At 40.0% G+C, this 20,526-nt stretch overlaps 1 protein-coding gene across 2 annotated transcripts in view; it reads left to right on the top strand.

Annotated features, from left to right (window-relative positions):
* Nucleotides 1–20,526, top strand: part of NEK10 (NIMA related kinase 10) — a 174,724-nt gene that overhangs the window by 79,094 nt on the left and 75,104 nt on the right. For both annotated transcript variants that reach the window (XM_032789290.2, XM_032789285.2), the window contains exon 22: nt 2,518–2,593. In XM_032789290.2, the coding sequence (XP_032645181.1) occupies nt 2,518–2,593 (76 nt within the window). The remainder of the gene's footprint in view (nt 1–2,517; nt 2,594–20,526) is intronic.

The following is a 20,526-nucleotide window of genomic DNA, read 5'->3' as shown; positions in this document are numbered from 1 at the left end:
TTTGGTACCATCCGCAAACTTAATAAGCGTACTTTCTATGCCAACATCTAAGTCGTTGGTGAAGATACTGAACAGAGCTGGTCCCAAAACAGATCCCTGCGGAACCCCACTTGTTATACCTTTCCAGCAGGATTGGGAGCCATTAATAACTACTCTCTGAGTACGGTTATCCAGCCAGTTATGCACCCACTTTATAGTAGCCCCATCTAAATTGTATTTGCCTAGTTTATCGATAAAGATATCATGCGAGACTGTATCAAATGCCTTACTAAAGTCTAGGTATACCACATCCACTGCTTCTCCTTTATCCACAAGACTCGTTATCCTCGTTATCGTATTGCTATGCTCACACTAAGAATTGTGGTTATGGTTCCAAACCTCCAGCCAATGGGGGTGATCCATCTTCTTGGAGATGAGTAGGGGCCCTACCAAATTCATGGTCCATTTTGGTCAATTTCAGTCAGAGGATTTTAAAAATAATAATTTTCATGATTTCAGCTATTTAAATCTGAAAGTTTATGGTGTTGTAATTGTAGGGGTCCTGACCCAAAAGAGAGTTGAAGGGGGAATTGCAAGGTTGTGATACAGCTACCCTTACTTTTGCGCTGCTGCTGGCGGCTGCACTGCATTCAAAGCTGGGTAGCTAGAGAGTGGCAGCTGATGGCTGGGTGTCCAGCTCTGAAGGCAAAGCTACCGCCAGCAGGAGCAAAGTAGTAAGGATGGCTTTGTAGGGTATTGCCACCCTTACTTCTGCACTGCTGCTGGCAGGGTGCTGCCTTCAGAGCTGGGTGCCCACCCAACAGCCATCGCTCTGCAGCCACCTAGCTGTGAAGGCAGCACAGAAGTAAAGGTGGCAATACCGTAATCCCCCTAAAATAACATTGCGACCCTCCTGCAACAACCTTTTGGGTCAGGACCCCCAATCTGAGAAACATTGGTCTCCCCCATGAAATCTGTATAGCATAGGGGAAAAGCACACAAAAGACCAGATTTCACAGGGGAAGGCCAGATTTCATGGTCCGTGATGCGTTTTTCATGGACATGAATTTGGTAGAGCCCTAGAGATAAGGAAGAACAGCTGTTATTGCCATACAAGGCCCACTGTTCACAGAAGAGGGGAAAAAAGAGCAAAGCATAACACTAAAGTTTAACAGCTTTACACATGGCAGGGTCCAATCCTGCTTCAAGTTTCCCACCAGAACAGCTGAATCAAGAATGATACAACTTATGATTCAACTTTTTGAAAACAAAGCAAAACAAAAAATGATAGATATTGTCACAGTTGGAAGGAGAAAAAAAGAAAACAAAAGCCTTCCTGAGGATGGGAAGAATTTTTCCAGAGTGCAAAATACCAAACTAGGGAGAGAAAAGTTTAAGTAACATGGATTTTAACATTGTTATTTATGTATTTTATTGTTACTAGAATAGCCAAAAATTAAGTATGTAAATAATGGGGAACAATGAAGGGCAGAATGCTCAACAGGAACTAAAATTTAAGCTAACCTTACTTTGGCCCTGATCCTGCTTAGACTTAAGCACATGCTTAACTTTAATGCTCTTTGGGACTCCTCACCTGCTTAAAGCTAAGCATGTGCAAAAAGGCTTTGTAGGTTACAGGCCTCAATATATACAAATATTTTAAACAATATTAAGATTATTTACCATTTTAAGTCTTGCAAATTAATAAAATAACAGAACATTCTGAACTTTGGTTAGCAGTCTATTGTTAATTGAGGTGTATTGATGCTTTCTGTTGTTTGGTTTAATGAAGAGCAGTTATGTCTTTTAAATGCTGTTGTATCACAATAGTTCTATAGCTTTTAACTAATGAGATTGCAAGTTTATGATGTGGAACTTCAGTGAGAAAGTAGGGATTCTTAATGATGTATGTGTCTTGTTTGTACGAACGACATACACTTGATAATTTCACAGTGGCTATGAGTATTTGCATAACTATATGACAATATTAAATCAACAATTTTTGTCATGTGATAAGACTAAAGTTTCTTCATTGGCTTCTGAAAAATGTACTTCAGCTGCGGCTGAATCATTTATTATGGTTTAGAATAAAGCAAGAGTTGCTAAATAATTGCATCCATTGTTTAATTTATTTTTCTATTTGTTTAGGCATTTATCTCCTGGTGCTTTTTCATATACTTTATTAGATTATTTCTAATATATATTTCATGATCGTAGCAACTGAATGGTACACTGATGGAAATCTGAAAACTGGGAATCGGTATTACATTTTGCATCAGCAGTCACCAAAATATTTTTCTGAATTTTTTTTTTTTTAATCTGGTGTATCTGATTAAAATGTGTGTCATTAATCAGTGCAGATAGGTGTGGAAGATCAGCAGATGGTATGGTACATTGCAGCAAAGTGTAAGAGAGAAAAAACTTTCCAGCTGTTTGAACATACATTAATTGTCACCCTAACACACAAAATTTAAGGAGCTATGCCTGTCCCAGGAAAATTTTAATTACGTGTAAATCTTTTTTTTTTCTGTATTGTAGCTGACTTTGGTCTTGCAAAGCAGAAGCAAGAAAACAGCAAACTCACATCAGTTGTGGGAACTATTCTCTACTCCTGGTAAGAATAAAATAATTATAGAACCTACAAGTACGATGACTTCTGTCTTCATGGTTATTTTTCTGTGACTGAAATATGAAAGAAGTTTTTGAATGGAACAATGTGTGCTCACAAAACGGAATTTGGTTTTAGTGATTGTGATGTGTAGTGATCAGTTACATTATACAGATAAAAAAGTTATGTTCCAAAAGGCATTTCCAGTTGGTGCTGCTGGATTTGATTTATGCTGATCAGTCAGCATTTGGTTGTAAAATCAACTTGGAGGTGGTTGTTGTTGTTTTAAATGTTCTTTGATCCTTCCAAAGATAGGCAAGAATGACACACCTTCGAGTTGGCCACTCATGTAAATAGTGGTATAGCATGTGGGAGTACCACTTTGAGCTCATTACCTTGATTGGCATTAAAATACTTAGTAGAACTTGCTCTCTTATTGCAGGATGGACATTTTTGCTTCACTGCATGCCTGCATTTGGGAACTTCAGTGTTTGATAGACTGGTTGTAGTGATCCCCCTTTGGTTATGATCAAAACATGGATTACCCTTGTCAGTCCCTATAGTGGGATTCTATTGTATTTCACACTAGGATATCTTGACACTAAGAGATTAAGAAGCTAGTTGGAAATTCCTTTCTTCATGTTTTCTCAGCTGTATGATTATCAGTAATTTCACAGTTTTGCTTAAATATGTGAATGACAACTCTAAAAATTTGTTGCTTTAGTCAATGCATTCTCTCTGACAGATGAGCTGCCGTTTCTTTTGGCATCTCTATTTGAGGAAAAATCAAAATGAGGAACCATTTTGTGTTACATTATAATACCAATCAGATTACCAAAATTTCAACAAGATTACCTTGCCGTACGGTCTACCATTTTAATATCTCCAGCTAATGGAATGGTGAGTGGATCCTATCCAAAAGGTTCAACTCAAAATGTGAAGAGTACATGTAACTGAGATGATTAGATGCATGTCAAATACTCCCTAACAGAAGTAAATGCTTGCAATGCAGAGTATTAAAAGATTTTCTGTTTCATGATGTACATCACAAATCACAAACATACCCATTCTCAAAAGCTGTTGTATTTTGAACAAAAGTGAGCAGGTTTCAGTGTCATTCTACGTTACAGAAGATATTACAGAAAGCACAAACCCAGTTTTCAGCTAGTAGTAGTTGACGTGCTGTGGATTGATTCCCAAGGCTGCCAAATAAGTTAGGAATTGCTGCTGATATTGCTGGAAAAGCGAGCATCAAGAATTAATGAAAGAATTGTTCATCTTCCTAGTATTGGTATTTCATTTCTGGGTTGGAGATTCCATAAATTGTGTTTTGCAGTCTGACTTCTGAACAAAACTCTACTAAGATTTTCTAGCTCATTTCCTTATATTTTTTATTAATGGAATATGTTTATAGTAACTGGAGTGGGAACTTTGCACTTTCCAAACATTCCATATTCCCAGACTGACCTATTTTAGCTTTGTTGCAATACCCCGCTATGCACTCACTTGTCATCTGATGCTCAAGCATCCAACTTCCTTAATGTCAGAAATTGGTTTCCTTCCCTTGGGAACTTTCAGCAAATCTTATTACCACTTACAACTATTGTAAATAAAGCAAAATTTATTTGACACAGGAAATAAACAAAAGAAAACTGTAAGTAAATGACAAATAAGCAGGATATAAATACTGCACACTGTAAGTTCTGAAGTCTAACACTGTGATACTCTTAGCTACCTCTATCAGACCTTTTCAGGTATGTTTACATTGAAATAAAACATCCACAGCTGGCTTGTGTCAGCTGACTAGGGCTCGGATTGTGGGGCTTTAAAATTGCAGTGTAAACATTTGTTGTCTGCTATTGACTTCAATTCTTGTTACCACTTTGACTTGTGAACCTTTTGCAGCTGTAATGGTAGTTGAAATTCATTCTTCAGAAACCCCCAAATTTAAAATGGCATCCAGGAGTGAGTCCCTGTGACTGATTTTAAACATCATTAAACATTCAGGTCCATATCCTGAACTCTAGTACAGCTGTGTGTGTGTGTGTGTGTGTGTGTGTGTGGTGGTGGTGGTGGTGGTGGATGAGCAACTGGAAAACTTGCTTAGCTGGTTACCCAAAAATTCCCTAAGAATGCAAGAATCTATGATTGGTGGTGTGCTGGTATAGCTGGATCTACACCAGTTCTTTCCATCTCTTGCAGAAGGCATGTAGGGTCATGACTGGACAAACGAGGTGTTGCTGAAGAGCTATAGGGCTCCAGCAATCCCCAGTTTCTGGAACAGCCTGTATGGGGCAGTTGCAGCCAGTCACAAGTTAGAGCAGTTCTTAGGCTGCTCTGATTTGTGCCTGGGACCAAACCCCCAGGTGTCTCCAGGATCATTGAGGTATAATGGTGTACAGCTGCCTTCAACCTTTCCTTTCCTCTCCCAAACATAGCTGAGTTAGATCTGTCAATTGGGCCTTTAACAATTCATCTTAAATTTCTATTTGAGCATTCTCTGTGAGTTTCTGTTTAATCATTTGAAGGTTTAAAGATATTGCGTTTAGTTTTAAAATATTGATTGTACCTAGATGTTTATGCGTGTGTCTCCTCACCTTGATACCCCCAAACACAAATCAGTGTTTAGACTCTGGTGGTCCTCTCCCATCTGGATCTTAGAAAGAGGCAGCAGGGTGAAATTCCATTTCCCTATTGCAGTGTCCCAGCATGTGGTCTTCTGCGACACCACTTGTCAGCTTCTCTTCTGCTCTTCACCAGCAATCATTGCTGCAATGGTCCTTGCCTTATCTTCAATCAGGAAGAGAAGGCAGCAACTGGTGACTGCTTTCTTCATACTGAAGCTATGTAGTGGAGTTATATAATAATTCCTCTTTAAAAGGGCATTGAACTCTTTACGATGTTGGGATTATGTATGAATGTTAGTAGGACTTGCAAGGAGATGAAGGCACTGGATGCTTCAAGGGAACCAGTTGTGCCAACTGTTACAGTGGGTTTTTTTATATGGAAACCTATCCATGAGGAACTAGATGAGCTCCTCAAGTCATTTCACATAAGTCATTAAACAGTACTTCTATCCTAAAGACTTTGTCAGTACTAGGACTGGGTTGTTTTAATAACTTATAAGAAAGGTGAAAGGCTATAATATAATCAGAATGCTGGCAATGCATATAGCAGCAGCAGCAGCAGTATAGTCCCCACAGAAAAAGAGAGAGAGGGAAGAGAAATACAGCAGTGTCATTTGAGAGTGGCAGAAACTGTTTTCTTTTGAATTGGTAGGATAATAGTTTTGGGTAGTTTGAAATACAAGGCACTTCTTGGACGAATACAGTACAGAAACAAATTAATAAATGTCAACATAAGTTGTATCTGATGCAAATATGTTAAATATGGATTATATGTAGCATCTGAGGTGATATGAAAAAAATACTGCTATATGTATACATGTTTGTATTCAGGTCTGACTTGCAAGAGGAAGTACTGGATCAGTTTGCTTGGGGAATTGTAAAAGCACTTTTTTTAGCATCATGAAGCAACAGCAGACATTGTTTTATACGTGACCCTATGTGTAGAGAGTGAGGCTTATATAATTATGTTCTGTAATTGTTATGTTTTTCTATTCTGGTTCTTTGAACGATCATGCTAATTAAATTCCTTTAAATTGATTATGTCCTTGAATTCAAATCTCCAGCAATATATATGTTTTGAATACAAAATATATTAAACTAATGTGCTTGTATTTAATGTATTAAAAATTGAGGAACTGGATGTCTTTGAGGACTGATAATGAGCTATGGAGCCTTTCATTAGACTAAGGTACCAGAAACAATCTGGCCCAAGTTAGTACTGACAGAATCTTTATCATCTGTATCTCTTGAAGGCGTTCCTAGAAGAGGTGATAAAAACTGAACGGGTATGGAAAATTATCTTTCTTTTCCTATATGCTTACCATCTGTCTTTTTCAAACACACACACACACACGCGCACACACAAAGATATTGATATGATGATGATGGCAAATCAAGTATAGAGCAGTAGGCCCCCAGCAGTGTAGCATCTCAGTGCCTTCCACTCTTGAATGTATTTATCCTGATGATATCCCTCTAAAGTAGGGAAGCGCTATTTATTCTTATGTTATAAGTGTGGAATAGAGGCACAGAGAGGCAAAGTGACTTGCTCAAGATCACACAGGATGTTGTAGTGGAGCAGGGAATTGAACCCAATTCTCAGAAGGCCTGTACTAGTACCCTAACCACTGGACCGTCCTTCCTTTCACATGGGTAGAGTATAATAAAATAAGATTCAACTTAAACCAAGAAACATTTATACTGGGGGAAAATAATTGAAAATACAGCCATTCCCTTGGAGGGAGAAACCTTCAAAGCTGTGATACCAAATGAAATGTAATAGTGAAAGTGAATGGTAACTTCATCATAAGTAAGCAGTGTGATATGGCAGTCAAAAGGCCAATGCAACTTGAGGTAGAATAAACAAAACCAGCATATCTCAAAATAGGGACGTAATTGTCTCTCTTTACAGCTCTGATGCAACCGCACCTGGAACTTTGCCTTTCATTATGGACATGACATTACCAGAAAGATATTGACAAATTGACAAAGCTGGGGCTGAAGCCCTTGGATTTTGGCTTCCTCTCCCCAGCGTGGTGGGGCTTGGGCTTCAGTTTTGCCTCTCCTCCTCCCCCGCACAAGCCGGCGGGGCTCAGGTGGGCTCAAGCTTTGGCCACAGTGCAATGAAGTTTGAGAACCCCTGATTTAGATTATACAACAAGGGAACAAGACCAAGAATGAAGAGGTGTAATGAAGAAAGGGTAAATGTCGGTAGACTTGCTTGCTGTATTTGCCTGCAGAATAATATTCCTAGGAAATGCTAGATGTTCTATCACTAGGCATACTTAACATTAGACAGGACAGAACATTAGAAAACGTCTGATAGGGAACCGTCCTGCACTGTTAGGGAAATGGACTAGATGGCCTAGTAGGTGTCTTCCAACTCTGGATTCCAGCAGAGTTCTTTTAGTCAATGTAACTCAATGTATGAGTTTTACAAAGTCATAGTCTGAGCTTTGTTGACAAAAGAGAAGTTGCATTTAAGGTCAGTTCTCTTTCTCTCTCTCTCTCTCTTTCTCACAGACACACACAGTCTCTCTCTCTCACATCCCACCCTTACCCCCATCCTGCTCATCCATATCCCTCCAGATTCTAAAGATTTGCTTTAACTTATTTAAAATATGAAACAAGTAGAACACAATAATTTTGCTGAACAGATGGTGAGTTTAATCCACTAGTTTGAAAAGGAAGTTTACTAATCTACCAATTCAACAGAGTTTTGTCTCTCTGAGAAGTATGTGATTGCTTTTATCTTTGTATATGCATTGCATATCAGTAATGTCAGTGGTGACAGAATTGTCATTTAATCCTTTGCCTCTTTGATGTGAGATTTTTAAATTTGTGATCCTTTTGTGACAGAGAATAAATGAGATATGAATTAGCAACTTTCCACCAGATAGAAATAGTCATTTCATCCAAATATTTTCTGAGCTTGTAAATGTCTTCTTTCTCCTAACGCTAATTTTACTGATATTTGCTTAATGCCATTAATTATTCTTTTCCCCCCCTGCTAATGGCAGAGAATCAACATTCAGATGAGCTACATGTTACTGTGACATCTGACCTGTAGTTCCTTTTCTTTCACTCTCTCCACTTTCCTGTCACTGATGTCATCCATCTGGTATCCTGGCAGTTTTTCTATTCTGTTCCTTTCCTCTGTGCTCTGTTGCCCAGCACATGCTGTGCCATCCCAGTCTCCAGTGGCTGTGTATGTGAATAAGCAACCTCATGATGCTTTCTTTTTTGATGTCTTCCCAATGTTGTGTTTGGTGTTTTTCTGTGTCATTAGTGATCAGTTCATGCTTTCACACAAATAAAGTAGTTCAGTTTGGAGTGTGACTTTTGATGAATTGCTTCCTTGTTCACTATGGCCAGATTTCTGAGCTTTGCAACAGAATAGTATAGGCTGTGCTCACCTGCCACAGTCTGTTGTTGGTTTGGGCAAAGGTTCTTCCCTCCCTTCTATTCTCTTTCTGTCTCTTTTCAGCTGAGTCCAGCACACTGAGTCTTAATTGTACTTAAAGAGCTGTAACTGTTTGCCAGTAAACCAGTTCCTTCCAAACACTCACTACTACTAGCCAAAAGTCCTCCTACTCTCTGGAGTTTAAAGAAGTGAGGGCCAGGGAATAAATGACCAATCATGTCTTAAAAAAACATTAACTTTGGATTTTTAGTGGCCTTGCTCCTCTTCTCTCTTCATCCTCTCTCTCTCTCCCCCTCCCCTCACCCCAAGAAAATGGTCTATCCTTTACGTAGGTGGGTTTGTGCTTTCTCATTAAGGGGCCAGGGGCCAGCCACTGCACCAGCCACAGGTGAATCAGCATGACAAGCCAGACATCTGATACATGGAGCAGCCACCACAAGAAAGACTGGTGGGATAGGAAGGAAGAGGAATGTTTGTGGCTCGCCCCAAAAAGAATTTTGAATGGAGGATAATCACCACCAGAAATAGGATAGACATCTGGATGGGGGATTCTGCAAGGGGGATTCTGCAAAGGAGCACCTGTGCTCCCCAAGAGAAATAGGAGGCAGCCTGGGAGAATCAAAAGAGAAACACACATCCTCCTCCCTAGTGATGACATAGGCATTTGTAGGGGAGGGGTTGATAAGAGCACCTTTGCTCTCTCCTGCATGGATCTCAGGCAGCTGGGGGAATGCTGGGGGAATGTGGAGGGGGCAATCTGGAGCACAGAGTTGGGAGAGGGAGGAGGAGGTGAGCATTGGGAGCACTACTGAGGAGCTCAGTTTAAACCAACTTTGAGCACTGAATTCCATGTTCATCACTCGTCTGCTTGCAGAGCTGTTAGCAGCCTTCTCACCGCTTCCAGGAGTGATGCTGTCTGCTGCTTCGGATGCTTCCCCCATCACCTCGTAGGTGGCTACAATATTTGTTTTACAAATCTACATTATGGAAGGCGTCTAGTTGGCCAGAATGGGACAGAGGTTCTCTTTCATAGCCACGTACATTAATTTATGTGGCAAACTGCTGGAAGCTAATGGCAGTAATCCTAGTCATGCTGCCAGTTCTTGGCAGGGGAAGGATGGAAGGTATGCAGAGGGATTGCTACTAAGTGAATATGACCAAGATCTGTGGGATTGGCCCATTATATTCCCAAGGTATCTTGCACTCTGTGTGGGTGCAAGTCCACACACCTACTTTCCTCCATTACTAAATCTATACATCTGAGAAAGGAGAGTAGCTCATTTTTCATTATCTCCAACACATGGAATTTTTCAAGTATTTTTTCCCTGCTGTGAACTTTGCAGGAAATATACATCTTAGTTCTTCAGAACCAATTTTCCAGTATGGTTGCAAATGCATTTTGCAGTAGAGTAGTGCTAAAAGCAGAATTCTGGACTTGTCAGTGCCAAAAGATTTAATTGAAAAAGATAAGAAGAAAGTTGCTTCTTTGAGGTGGCCTCAGCATATTCTCTTCTATGGTATAATAACATAAGAACGGCTATACCTGGTCAGACCAATGGTCCATCTAGTCTAGTATCCTATCTTCCTACAGTGGCCAATGCCAGATGCCTCAGAGGGAATGAACAGAACAGGGCAATTATTGAGTGATTCATCCCCTGTCATCCAGTCCCAGCTTCTGGCATTCAGAGGCTTAGGGACATCCAGAGCATGAGCTTGTGACTCTGACTTTCTGGCTAATAGCCATTGATGGACCTATCCTCCATGAACATATCTAGTTCTTTTTCCACCCACTTATAGTTTTGGGCTCACAACATCCCTGGAAATGAGTTTCACAGGCTGACTGTTCATTGTGTGCACAAGTGCTTCCTTTTGTTTGTTGTAAACCTGCTGCCTGTTAATTACATTGGATGACCCCTGGTTTTTGTGTTATGTGCAGGGGTAAATGACACTTCCTTGTTCACTTTCTCCACACCATTCATGATTTCATAGACTTCTATCATGTTGCCCTTTAGTCATCTCTTTTCCAAGCTAAACAGTCCTAGTCTCTTTAATTTTTTCTCAGATGGAAACTGTTCCATAACCTAATCATTTTTGTTGCCCTTCTCTGTATCTTTTTGAATTCTAATATTTCTTCTTTTGGTTGGGGCGACCAAAACTGCACCAGTATTCAATGTGTGGGCATACCAAGGATTTATATAGCAGCACTGAATATCTTCTTATCTATCCCTTTCCTAATGGTTCATTATGATACATTATATTAGCCTTTTTTACTGCTGCTTCACATTGAGCGGATGTTTTCAGAGGACTATCAACAATGACTCCAAGATCTCTTTCTTGAAAGGTAACAGCTAATTTAGACCTCATCATTCTGTATGTATGTTGGAATTGTGTTTTCCAATGTGCCTTACTTTGCATTTCTCAACATTGAATTTCATCTGCTGTTTTGTTGCCCAGTCACCCGGTTTTGTGAGATCCCTGTGTAACTCTTCTGAATCATCTTTGGACTTAACTATCTTGAGTAATTATGTGTCATCTGCAAACTTTGTCACCTCACTGTTTATCTCTTTTCCCAGTTCATTTAGGAATGTGTTGAACAGCGCTGGTTCCAATATAAATCCTTATGGGAGTCTGCTATTTACCTCTCTCTATTCTGAAAATTGACCATTTATTCCTACCCTTTGTTTCCTGTCTTTTAACCAGTTACTGATCCATGAGAGGCTCTTATCCCATTATTGCTTACTTTACTTAAGAGCCTTTGATGGTCCCAGTGCACTATATGCACCTGATCACCCTTATCCATGTTTGTTGACCCATTCAAAGAATTTTTTGATTTTTCTTCACAACAGCAGTGTTGACTTTTCGCCAATAAAACGTGCTCATTTATGTGTCTGATAATTCTGTTCTTTACTATAGTTTCAACCAATTTGCCTGGTTCTGAAGTTAGGCTTACCAGCATGCAATTGCCAGGATCACCCTGGAGCCTTTTTTAAAATCAGTATTACATTAGCTATCTTCCAGTCATCTGGTATAGAGGCTGATTTATATGATAAGTTACATATCACAATTAGTAGTTCTCCAATTTCATATTTGAATTCCTTCTTGGGGGAATACCCCCAGGGACCCACATCTCAAAGAACCTCAGTTACTATACAAGGTGAATAACCTTCTCTTACTGTTTAATTTATTAATTTGTTCTAAAACACCCTCTATCAATACCTCAGTGTGGAACAGTTCCTCAGATTTGTCACTGAAAAAGAATGGTTCTTGCATGGGAATCTCCCTCACAATCTCTGCAGTGAAGGACTGATGCAAAGAATTCATTTAGCTTCTCTGCAACTTCTTGTCTTCCTTGAGTGCTCCTTTAGCACCTCAATCATCCAGTGGACCCACTGACTGTTTGGCAGGCTTCTTGCTTCTAATGTACTTAACATTTTGTTTGTTTGTTTTGTCCTCTGGTGCCATTGACCTTCAGGGAAAAACAGTGCCTGCTGGAGCCACACAAATTGTCTCTCTGGCAATGTTATAAAAGAGTCATGTGGCCCTAACCAGCCAACCAGAGATATAGAGACCATTTCTTCATGTCTGGAGCTACTTCTGGGGTGTTTGATACAAAAGTCCCTTGATTTCTACAGCTAAACTGTTTGTTAGTTAGTTGGATAGTAACTGGCAGGTAATTTGTGGTGTTGGACTTTTTTTTTCTGGACCTAAAGTCATCAGATCATTTGGTGCTGGCCAACCATGCCTCCAAGTCTCAGATAAGAAAGGAAAAATAAAGTGGTGTCTAGTCTTGCTCCATGTTCTCAGATATATGTGTGTATCTACTACTTGTTCTGCTTGGGGGAAGCTCCTTCCTGTGAGTGCTGCTCAGTGTGTGGGGCCTTCACAACCTGAACCTGCACCAACAGGCAGCAGAGTCTCCTTGTCCTAATATGCCTAGATCAACGTCAGATTAGCTATCTAACCTGTCAATATACAGAGCCATCTTAATTTCTAAAGATGGGCACTCAAGGATGACTTTAGCACTGGAAAAAATTGGTGCCAAATAAGGTCCATGGATGTAGTGAGGACATGGGAGGTGGCGCATCCCAACTCTTGAAGAACCATAGTTAGAATGGAAAGTAACCCTTTCTTTCCCATGTGTCCAGATACATACTAAGGAGATATAAGACAGGTATATTCTCCATATTTTATTTTAATAGTAGAAGTGGTATAAGGATTTTCAAAGATTTTATGCTTAAATTATGTTTAACATTACAGGATGCATTATTAGGCTCTACTATGAAAAATTTCAAGGCAACTGATGGTTATTTAGAGGGCAAATATTTCAAAGATCTGGTTTACCTGGGTACATGTAGTGTAGGTTGCTAAGTAATTCTGATTAATGTGAAGCTTTGTTGAATTATAAACTTATCATATGGAGTATAATACATGAGCAACAGAGCCTATCTCAAAATCAGAATGCATATTTGAATGTAAAATATAAAATGTACCCATTGGAATTTGAAAAATCAGAAATTTAAAACTTGTGTTGAAATGATCTTACTAAATCTAAAGTCAAGCATATGCATGAAACAAATATATTTTCATACAAATCTAGGTGTCCGGTCATTGAACTAGTGGATGTAGAATTGTGTGGTAAAAGTGAAATATTAAAATTATTTAATAAAAATATTAAAGATATGCTTTGGCTGATTACTGTATATCAATATGCATGCAGAGTAGAGTCTCTCCCCTTCATGTCTGATGAAAAGTTGATGGTGTCACTAATTTATTCCCCTGGAACAGGAAGAATTCTAAGAGATTTTAAAAAATGCCGCCTTCATCATAAGGTCACATGAGAATCCAATTTGGGCATTTATCCAGTTTTGTCCCTTGCCAGTTAGGATGTTTAAAACAATTTCTTCCTAGTCTGAAGTTTGACATTTACTGTGTTCAGCGGTCAGATTGTGGGGTACAAAGCTGATACTCTGCTCCTAAACCTTATCCACCCCACCCTCAGTCCCAGCTTAAACCCACTTGTCATACATACTTGTCTTCTTTCTCCATATTTAGGCATGGTATGTCATGAAACATGTGAGTCTATATTGTAAGTATTGTTCCAAAACAGCTCATTGAAATATTTGTTCTTTATTATATTTACAGCACTTTAAAATAAGTCCTGATCTTGTGCTCTGTGAAGAGTCCCCTTTATATGAACCTTGTTGTAGATTTGGGGATCTTAGTTTGTGTTTAAAAAGAGAAAGTAAATTGCCATCTGCTTTGAAATATCAAAGAAAATTGGGACCTCCTTCACCTATATCTGCAATGGAGATAGGAATCTCTAGAAATACGGGTTTAGTGAAAGACTCACATTTTGGATTTTGATAATTTGAATCCATAAAAGCAAAAGCAAGGCAGCCTGTTTTTCTTACAATTAAGAAAAGAATTATTCATCATGGGAACAAAGTTAACTTTGTGGCCTTTTATCCTCTTATCTTTAACTTACTTAAACTTATCATATGTGCTAAAACAGAAGACAAATTGACTATAGAATTATAAATAACCGGATTTGCTCTTGTTGATGCTCCTCCTCCACCATATTGCTATTTTCCCAGCTTCTGTTTCCATTTTATATAAGCATCTGTTATTTAGTGGACTGGCGCAGCAGGTGCATTATTTGCACAGAGAATCTTTATGAAATTCGTTTAGAAAGATATGCTACTCAACAAGTGAAAACTTTTTGTTCTTTTGAAGTGATAGGGGTCTTGTTCCATAAAAGAAGAAAAGCCTATTTCCTTTTTTGACCCATTCATAAGATTACAGATCTAAGGCTTGTTTACAAAGTATTTTATGAAAAATTGCAGTTGATTCACTGCAAAACGTCTGGTAAAAAAGAATCAGTTCTTCAATGTGCCTTTCAAATACATGCTAGGATAACCGTTAGAATATTTTTTATAAGTTTGGATATAACTTTGCCACAAATTACAAATATAATTTATCTTTAATATTTCATTTTAAACTGACAGCTTGACAGTTTGTAAGATTTTGTGTTCCATAAGAAGAAACATACTTCTGATCATTGAACTAAATAGCAACCCTTGTTTTATATAATATTTAAGCAGAAGTCACATTGAAATTAAGTTTTCCACTTCAAATTTTAGTATTTGGTGTATATTGTCTGCTGTGGTTGTCTTAGATGTGTTCTAAGATGTGTCTGAAGGAATAATAAGTGTAAATTAGAATTTTAATGCACATTTTCTGTTTCTTGTCTCCCAAAAGCTCTTTATGTGATATTGGAGCTCTTGTGTTGATGCTTGCATTTGTGCTTATAATTAGTCAGAACTGCAGCTGATAATTCTGAAAATCCAGAGGCATGAAACCAGTTCAGACAACTATGCACATGAGAACTTGAGCTTAATTAGATAATTGTAATGTTTTCTTTATAATGTGAAAAGTGGTACTTGATGACATTCTTCAGGAATGAGACAGTGGAGCAGGGAGAAGCTTGCTACAAAAATCAGCTCTTGCATTAGTCTCTATAAGTCTCATTAGATTATTCCTGAAACAAGTATTAAAAATTAAAAAATAATTCAGTGCAATTCATAAAGCATTTGGTATGCCCCAAAATGCATAACAGGCTTTACTCACAGCAAGTTTGTACCTAATCAGCATAAAAAGATGCATAAAAAGAACAAATCCTAATTGCAATATATATTTATATGAAATGCTATCAGTGTGATTACAAAATGTAATGTTTGTAATTTTATCCTGCTGAGTGGGGGAAAGAAAATTGTGACTATGATCTAACATTTATTTTTACAATTTATATAACCCATCAATTGAGAGTTGTGGCTTCTAATAATCTGTGAAGCTCTAATAATTGCAGTCCACTTATAAATGACAAACGAGTAGTTATAGCCAAAGCCCCGGGCATTCTACAGTGCGTTAGTGCCAATTTCTGTGGCAAAAATGAGTGAATTCCACTGCAAATTTTTATACTGTAGGTGTCACAGGACAGCTGTGTTACTATAATTAAAGATTCTTAAAGTCCTTTTCTGACTGCAGAATTCAAGACACTCTGAACAGATCTTTGAATTGCGATATATGTATTTAAATAACACCACTGTGTACATATTTCCTGGGAGACTAGTCCACTTTAGGTGTGTAATAAGAGGCAGATATCACACAACATACACTTTCTGTTGAATGTGATATTCCTGTGACGAAGGGATTAGCTGAATTATTAAAAAATCAACCAGTATGATGACTGGTTTTGTAAATATTTTTTCAGGGGATAATTTTATATAGTTTTTAAGTCTCTTTATACTGTACATATTTCCCCCCAATAATTTTCAGACATTCATTTCAGTCGACATTTTACACTCATTTTAATTAATTTAATAAAAAGCTCTGTAAGCTCTAAGACTCCAGGGTCCCTTTAGGATCTATCTAAACTACAACTTTTGAACTGCCCGGCCCGTGAGCTCGTGGCTGGGGAGGCTGGACCCGAGCCCCTCCCCTGCTGGATCTGTTTACATGTTTCATGACATGCCCCTGTTCCCCATCCCCTGCCCCCGGACAGGCTCCCCTGGGACTCCAATGCTTATCCAACCCTTTCCCTGCTGTTGTTCCCATGCCGCCGCACTGGCAGCCTCTGGGCAGCGGGGTTGTGCGCTCCTCCAGAGCAGAACGGCAGAGTATCTGGCTCCAGCTGGGCGGTGCGGCTGCCAGATATGCTGCTCTGAACGGCATGATAAGGGGGCCGAGGCTGGGAGTTGGATAAGGGATAGGAAGTCCCAGGGGGTAGTCAGGGGACAGGAGGCTGAGGTTCTGGGGGGTGGTCAGGGGACTGGGGGGGAGGGCAGTTGGATAAGCATGGGAGTCTCGGGGCAGGGGCATGGATAGGGGGCAAGGGATGGGGAACAGAGGGTGTTGGATAGGCGTGGGGTCCTGGGGGGCTTGTCAAGGGGCAGGCATGTGGATAGGGGTCAGAGCAATCAGGGGACTGGGAGCATGGGGGTTGGATGGGGCTGGGGTCCCAAGAGGGGGCAGTTAGGGGCAGGGGGTCCCAAGAGGGGGCAGTTAGGGGACAAAGAGCAGGGGGGTTTGGATGGGTTGGGCATTCTGAGGGGGGCAGTAAAGGGGTGGGAAGTGGGAGGGGTTGGATAGGGGGTGGGGGCCAGGCTGTCTGGGGAGGCACAGGCTTCCCTACTCAGCCCTTCATAGTTTTGCAACCCCAATGTGGACCTTGGGGCGAGAAAGTTTGCCCACCCCTGCTCTAACAGCTTCTAACAACTACCAGAGATATACACAAATAGAATAAGAATACAGTGGACAAATATGGGAGTGAAATTATGATAGTGTTCTCACCAGCATGCACTGTCCTAGTCCTGTAAATGCAAAATCCTCTCATAGTAAAATGATCATCTGCAGTTTTTCCAAAAGATCTGTAGATAATGATGGCATTTGAAATGCTAAACATTTCCCATGTGACTTTTGTATTACAAAAAGACACTGACAAAAGTTAATCTGAAACTTTTTGTTACCTTCTTTTATTTAATAAAACGGTGATTGACCTAACTGTAGTTGCCCACTCACAAAAAGACAAGAAAAGATACAATTCGGCATTATGAAGTATGAGTAAAATTGTAAGTCATTTTGCTTCAGTGGAAGCTGCCTTTGTACATAAGTGGCTGACATCCTAATAATTATGATTAGCACTACCATTCATCTAAAAAGGGTCTTGTGACAGGCTCCCCACAGGGGGCCATCTGGAACTGGGGTCCACAGGTCCACTGAGCCTGCCTGACTCACCAACCTGGGCTCCCTTTACACTGCACTGCTGTGACAGGTTCAAGCCCCCTTCAGCACACATACAGGTAGGGACATACCCAGCTGCAGCTCCACACAGATGCTGAAATCAGTGCTGCATGGGAAGGCTCAGCTAAGGCACCTCACCATTCCATAAGCACACGCCCCCCTTTGGAGGGTAAACCCAAAATTATACCGTCTTGCACTGCACAGGGATCTGTACAGCATAAGTTCATTAAATTTGCCCCCTCCCTCAGTGTGGAGGAAGATATGCAACAGCTTTCTGCCCCCAATTATTTCCACACAATGGTTTTAGACAAAACAAAAACAAGTTTATAAACTACAAAAGATAGATTTTTAAGGGATAGCAAACAGATCAAAGCAAATTACCTAGCAAATCTTAATATAATAAAGAGATTAGATATAAGTAGCAAATTCTCACTCTAATTGTTGTTTTAGGCAGTTTGCAGAGATTCTTGAAGGTAAGCTGCACTTGCTTGCAGCTTGAAACTCCAGGTTTTCCTTTCACAGGGTAGAAATCCTTCTAGCCTGGGTTCAGCCCTCCTCACCTAGTCCAGTCTTTGTTCCTCAGATGTTTCCAGCAATCTTCTTGGGTAAGGAGTCAGTGAAGAACCACAATGATGTCACTCCCCTGCCTTAAATAGCTTTGCATATGGCAGGAACCCTTTCTCTCCCCTCTTGGTTCCTATGCCTAGTCAGTGGAAAAACACTGGTATTCCAAGATGGAGTCCAGTACCAGGTGATCTGGTCACATGCCCCTGTAGTGTCAGAGGAGCCATAACTCAGAGGCTGTTTTTAGTGTCCTCAGGAAGGCTCCCCAGTGGGCAATTAGCTTCTTCTAAGACCTATTGTTCTCCTTAAAGGTCATTCCCAACCAGCTGTCTAGCCTGATTGCATTCTGCCTTGTGGGCATTCCCCAAGTGTAAACATATTTGTAATACAGGTTTATAGTCAATATTCTTAACTTCAGATACAAAAATGATACATGCATACAAATAGGATAATCATATTCAGTAAATCAGAACCTTTTCAATGATATCTCACGTGCCCTGTCTTGTATAAAATACATCATAGTTATGCCATAATCATATCATATATATAACAATATCTCTATGAAGAATATGGGGCATAGTATCACAGGTCTCTTCAAATAAATCATTTGATGGTTTTGCAGATTTCTTAGGGCAAAGAAAACCATAGTCTTAAAATGTGTCCCAACGTTATCCTAATATTTTCTTAGTTCCCAAGCATGTGCTTGTTGCCTTTCTTTTTAAAAACAACTTTTACAGTTTCAGAAATCTATACTAATCTAATGTCCTATTCTAGAAAGAGAGTATCTTTTTCTGTTATTCACTTTTATTGACAGTTATCCTTTATGGCCTATAAGTTTAATTTTTCTTAAGTAATTGAAGTTTCTCCCATTTTTTGAAAAAGAAAATACTAAAAAGTTCTCAAATATAGACTTTAATCTTTTGTTTTTTGAGCCCACGTGTGCCCAATTTTCAAACTTGGCTGACTGTCAGATTTCTCTCAGGGTATGTCTATACTTCAGATGGCAAGTATGAATTCCAGCTTGAGGAGACATATCTGCACTAGCTCTGATCTAGCTAACGCACTAAAAATAGCATATAGCCAGAGCAGTGCAAGCAACAGGAGGGGCTACCTGCCCCAGCTGTACCCAGCAGACACATTAGGTAGAAATTCAAGACAGCTAGCCCCTCCTATTTGTGTTGCCATGGTTGTACTCTATTTTTAGGGCACTAGTTGGATAGGAGCGAGCACAAATATGTCTCCTCAAGCTGGAAATCACACCCCCAGCTCAAAGTATAGAGGTACCCTCAGTTGTTTCAAGCCCATGTCTATTCTGTGCTCACCCTTGTGATATGTCCAAAAACCTTCCACAAATATCTGTGGTTACACTATGCTAGTGCAAAATTCCTAGCTTGATATAAATTAAAAGAAGGGGACCACTTTGGCTCTGGAGCTGCAATTCCAAGCTCTCCTGTTTATCAGAGCTGATGAGGAATAATTTCTTTCTTAATGGAAAGCTTTGGTAATTTGAAGCGGCAACTGTTACCAGATTTGCCTGTTACTTTGGGGTACGCTCATTTATTAGGGTTACTCTTCTGGGGGGTCAGGTGGTTCTGTAATTCTGTTAATGTACTGCTTGTGTTCACTTGTGTTTTCATACGGAGCTCTACTTCTCAGTTCTTGCAAGTCCCCTTCCAATGGAGCTGTCCTGCAGGACCTAGGTTCCCCAGGCTGGGTTCCTCCAGCCCCAGAACCGGATGGATGAACGAACACACACACACACACACACACACACACACACACACACACACACACACACACACACACACACACACACACACACACACACACACAAGTCTGAGTGGACCAGGTCAATCAGCACTTTCAAGCTAATCCCTTATTTTTCCCTGGACTCAGTGGGATGGCTCAAGCAGCACTTTCAAGCTGCCACCTTTATGTGCCAAAGGTACTGCACAGAAATAGAGTAAGCCTGAGCAGGCTGGGTTGAACAGCACTTCCAGGCTGCCACCCTTATATGCCTCTGGACTCAGTAGTCTGGGTCGAGCCGCATATTCAAGCTGCCACCCTCGTATGTCTCAGGTTCAGCATGTCCCTATCCCCACTTTCACATTACAATTGTTCTGGTATTAACCCACTTGATGAGCAAACCCCACAGTATTTTGGGGGTACTACAGGGATCTTTAGCTTACGTAAAAGAAGCATTGCTGCAGAGTAAATGGGGAAGCTAAAAACACAAAGGAGTAAAGTTCAGAGAGAGAGAGAGAAGCAACCAGCTTAACCATAAAAGTTATTTATTATAGCCACACAAGGAGAGCCTAAACAAATATAGCAGTTATCATAAGCCTTTCTCCCAAATCTGGACCTTAGCGTCCAAAATGTGGGTGCCTAGCATGAACCTCCAAGCTTAATTACCAGCTTGGATCTTATCTCACTGCCACCAGACAGGAATTACAGCACCTGCCTCGCTCTCGTCCCCCAAAATTTCCCTGGAGGGACCCCAAGACCCAGAAGCTCTGAGTCTTACC

This window comes from Chelonoidis abingdonii, chromosome 2 (assembly GCF_003597395.2).
Source record: "Chelonoidis abingdonii isolate Lonesome George chromosome 2, CheloAbing_2.0, whole genome shotgun sequence".
Taxonomy (NCBI): Eukaryota; Metazoa; Chordata; order Testudines; family Testudinidae; genus Chelonoidis; species Chelonoidis abingdonii.
The sequence above is the reverse complement of the archived record's forward strand: the minus strand, read 5'-3'. Positions and strand labels throughout refer to the sequence as shown.